Genomic DNA, 4,547 nt, shown 5'->3' on the forward strand with positions numbered 1-4,547 from the left:
AATGTCTTATTTGATCCTGTTGACAAAATAATGGGAAAATGCTGCGAAAAATATTGATTTGTCTTTTATGTTAGTTGTGAAGGTTACAAATTGTTTACTAAACACAAAATGCCATTAATATTTGAATTGAAACGTGATATATCGTATGCGTGTTAATGTTACGTCAAAATTAAAATATGTGAATCATACCACTTTAAGATGGCAAAGTAAAGTCATACAGTCCCATTGAGGATGGAAAAACTAAATTTGATTTTTGGTTAAAAGGAAAATTCTGAATTTTAGTAGAAATTGTATTCTATACGGTTACCTCCACTGGTTATATAAAAAAATAAACATAAACAAATCACTTCAATATTTGTAACTGAATTTGCGCGTAAATATTAAAACGTTATAAATAAATGCAGGAAGTTGACGACCACAAGGTGAAAGAAGAACCTTTTGCTGCTGAAGAAACCAACTGGCGTATTGAAGCCTCAGATGATGATTCTTACGAGCCGTCACCAGAGGAAATAATTGAGCTGTATGATACTCTGGAAGCGGAAGGAGTGCTGGAATTGGAGTGGCAGTGTCCGGGACGGCGCCCACCGTCGCCTGCCCAAAATGAATTTTTGCAGGAAGAGGAAGAAGATTTAGAACTCAAACCTGAAGAAAAATCCGATTTTGACTTCAAGGATGAGATGTCTGCGCCATCGTTCACCCCTCGAAGGGTTGAGGGCGGTCCAAAGGGCAGCGCGAAGAAAAAAACTACTAGTTTGGATGGCATTCTGTCAAATATGAGGCGTCATAGGCAAATGGAAGAAATGGAAAAGCAAGCTTCTAGTGCTGGTATTCAAAACATTTTTTTTAACTAAAAAAATATCTTACTGTTTTTTTTTGTTTACTCACTATTGTTCACTTTGGCTGTGTTGAGTTAAGTGTGTTTGTTATATCACACATCCAACTTAATCCCATGATCCTGTATATATTGATCCTGTAGTATATGATTGCTGTTTTAATTGAGTACTTCAAAAGATCCTGACAACCAAGACTCAACATCAGAATTAGGTCAAGTCTTATGAAATACTATTTTTTTTTTGTGTTATACGCACTGTAGTTAATTATTATTATATCAAGTTTTTGGGTAATATTCTTATGTCGTGGCTTTTCCATAAATAAAAAATAAAAATTCAAAAATACTTTTTTCAAACACCAACATTCCTTTATTTAACCTGAAAACAATTCGAAATTTCTGCTTGTTTGTGAGAAACTACAGTTTAAAGCTTACATCTAAATAACTGCATTGATGCGGCCTTCACCATTTTCTCCTTTTTTTTTGTGTGTTTTTTGGTAAACTTGACAAATCGTGAGAATGGTTACATTAGCTACAATAAAAATACATTAAAACATTGTGAACTATTAATTAGGTTAGTATAGCTACATTAAAAGTACATTAAACAAAATCAAGACCATACATTAATAATTGTATTACCCATCCACCAGCCTATTTTTCAAAAACAAAGTTGTTGCACTCTTTACAGTAACATCACGCCCCTCGACACGATGGAAATTGAAAACATTTCTTATCAGGAAGTCTGTTGCGTCCACCATTTATGCAGCGTGACTTCACAAGTGTGTTGAATATGATTGGTTAGAAAGATTTTCGCGTCCAACGCATTGTACCTGTCATGCTATTGTGATTCCAGCGTAACACTTACTTGTTGGTTCGCTTATCTCTGCCTCTAACCCTTTTTCTTTGATCAGCTATCATTTGCTCTTGTGAACACGCACACGCTGTAAGTCTAGATTATTCTGACCAATGAAACAAATTTACCGGTTCTCTTCTCTGTTCTTCTTTCTTCCAACTCGTATTCAGTTTTGGAGTAATCAGCTTTCTAAAAACTGATTCTTTACATAGTGAGGAGATCAGATGATTTTGTGCGCTCAAAGATTAGTTCATTTTGTAAGAATCATTCCTGAACGACACATCACTAGCCTGAACACGTATGCAAAGCACGCCAAGCATACAGAGCGGAAACCTCCACAGTCAATATGAGTGCTACATTTAAATTTGCGAGTCACGCTGAAATATTGAACTTGTGCAGAGATTTTTGTTCGCCAAAAGAGCAAATATGTTTAATCATCTACATATACATTTTGTTGGTCACTATGCAAACTTTATGTTCTTTCAACTTTCTATAGGTCAAATGTATGCATGCTGTACAGTTGAACTAAATGGAGCATAAAGCTACCCATAATGATAACCATAAAGATTGCAACCCTTCTATGATCTTTTCTTATGCTTGTAGTGTAAGATCTGCTATTCGTGCCACTTTGCATAGTTTTCTTGGGTCCCGTTTTGTCTATGTGCGGAGCAGACTTGTAAAAAACATAATTTTTGCAGGTCTGCCTGATGGTGAGCAACATCCATTGAGTGAAAACATTGGAGAATGACGAACATTTCTGGCAGTGCCTCAGAGACAATCTTTAATCTTGCTTTTAAGCAAAAATCTGCAAGTTATAGTTTCATTGTAAAATGTGTACTTTTGCAATCTACACTTGTTAACTATTTGTTTCATACTGATATTAAATATTATTTTGCATAAGCTTTTATTTACTTACAAAATTTTAAGTAGGGTTTATAAAGTCTATCCCTCCATCCTGATATCATTATCCTGTACTCACTGATTCTGTGGTACATGTTGCTTGCTGTTTAAATTTTGTATTTTGAAAGATCCTGGACATAACAAAAACTTTTGGTGTAACACGTAAGTTGAATATGAAAGAAAAATTTTCCACAAAAGCTGACATAAATTGTTTCTACATTGTGATATTCGAGTGTTTGTTTGGCCAGGATCTTTCAACATTCTAAATTAAAACAGGAAGCATCATGTACCACAGGATCAATATGTACAGTACCTGCCATCTGGATCAAGGGATAAGCTTGGATATGTGATACGGAACTATTACAGTACACCTATCCCTCACTTAGCACGTCTTCAGATTGCGCTTATTCATTTAGCGCAATGTGAATTTTACTGCCCCAGTCTTGCATAGCACGTCTGTAAATTTCAGTTAGCACGAAATTTTGGCAGGCAAAAAAAAAAAAGTCGAGCACGCCGCCACGAAGTCTGTTTCAACTTCTGTAAAGAACAGATGTGCCGTGGGATACAGTTAGCCAAACAAGGGGGGAAGAGATGTGCGCGCAGGTCTGACTATGATATAGGCTGTTGTACAAACATCAGATATGGCAAGTTAAATTGCGGCTATGGAGTGTAAAGGACCAAATGTTTTTACGTCCACGCGTATGCCGCCGTGCTGTACCGTTGTCTCCTGGCCACAAACCGGGCCGTGAATTCAGTCTAGCCAGTGGCAGGGAATTCACTTAAACAAAAGCAATGTCTACCCATTCAGCTGCCGGTACCTGTAAGTGCTTGATCACTCATAATCATAATGCATCGTGTTCAAGTATTTGAGACACAACTAGATGTATAACTGCGCGCAGATTGTCATGAAGGCTACGCTTATGTTGGTCGCACTTTAGTTTTAAGCAAGTCAACTGTGCGCACAATCGTATGAAATAAGAACTCTTACCAAAAGTTTATATAGGTCTGACGCTGTTGGTTGTACTAGCGGGAATACATTTGACATTAGATACCGGAACAGAAATGAACAGATGATTCACGTGGAAAATGTTTTTAAATGAATATTGCAATGAAAAAAATAATCATTGGCCTGACAGGATTGGTGTGAACCAGGTGGTGATACGCGAAAAAGCACTTTAATTTTTGAAAAATTAAAATGTTTTTATCCGGACAGTAATATCGGTTTCACTGTCAGTAAAGGATTGTTTGGAAAGGTATGCGACGTGAGTTGAAGGTCATGCCCGGGTGGGCAAGTCAGCCAGCCGACTGACGATAAAGTACATAACCACACATATCTGATGTTACACTGTGTCATATTTGACATACAAAGTGCGATGAGAGGCATATAAAGATAAATGGTGTGACATATTTATAGTTGAGTATTCAACGCATTTATATTACGTAAAGTATATTTTCCTACACAATTTTGGAACACATTAAATAAATTACCTTTGCTATTTTAGAAAACTAATGCTTCAGATACGCAATTTTGAATAACACAATCATTTTTAGGAACAAATTAGTCGTGCTAAGTGAGGGATAGGTGTAAGTAGTAACATTTATGCTGTTTCCGAATAGCAAGGTTGTGTCGTTTGACAGTCTTAACCAAAGGATCCATTCTAACAAAAAGGCTGCAGATAGTGAGAAACTAATCGTGAAAGGAGATTTGAGTTATTTTCTGCACTATCACAATCTGGTGTATCAAAAAATAAGTACATTTTTGACAATTTTTTTTTTTTTTGGTTTAGCTTATTCTTTGCAAATTATTTTTTTACAAGTTGATCAATTCACAATTCTGCTAAAGATAGCAGCACTAAAAATCTCTCAAAGGCCACAAAAATGTGAGGATTCATCATTTCACAAAAGACTCCCTCTGAGATTTTGTAAGGATCCTTCAAACTATTTGGAAAGTCAACTAAAATTGGC

General features: G+C 36.1%; 1 protein-coding gene across 1 annotated transcript; it reads left to right on the plus strand.

The window, feature by feature from the left end:
• The first annotated feature begins 296 nt into the window (after positions 1-296).
• Positions 297-2,582, plus strand: LOC134538406 (PAXIP1-associated glutamate-rich protein 1). The gene is made up of 2 exons (XM_063379705.1): positions 297-825; positions 2,381-2,582. The coding sequence occupies exons 1-2, from the start codon at positions 399-401 to the stop codon at positions 2,428-2,430; spliced, it is 477 nt and encodes a 158-aa protein (XP_063235775.1). The 5' UTR covers positions 297-398; the 3' UTR covers positions 2,431-2,582.
• The last annotated feature ends 1,965 nt before the right edge of the window (positions 2,583-4,547 follow it).

Source organism: Bacillus rossius, chromosome 13 (genome assembly GCF_032445375.1).
Source record: "Bacillus rossius redtenbacheri isolate Brsri chromosome 13, Brsri_v3, whole genome shotgun sequence".
Lineage (NCBI taxonomy): Eukaryota > Metazoa > Arthropoda > Insecta > Phasmatodea > Bacillidae > Bacillus > Bacillus rossius.

Bases quoted from the DNA above. Each gene is read 5' to 3' on its own strand.
- LOC134538406 (XM_063379705.1), top strand. From the start codon at position 399: ATGCAGGAAGTTGACGACCACAAGGTGAAAGAAGAACCTTTTGCTGCT. The intron at 826-2,380 runs GTATTCAAAACA...TAATTTTTGCAG, and splicing joins AAAGCAAGCTTCTAGTGCTG to GTCTGCCTGATGGTGAGCAA.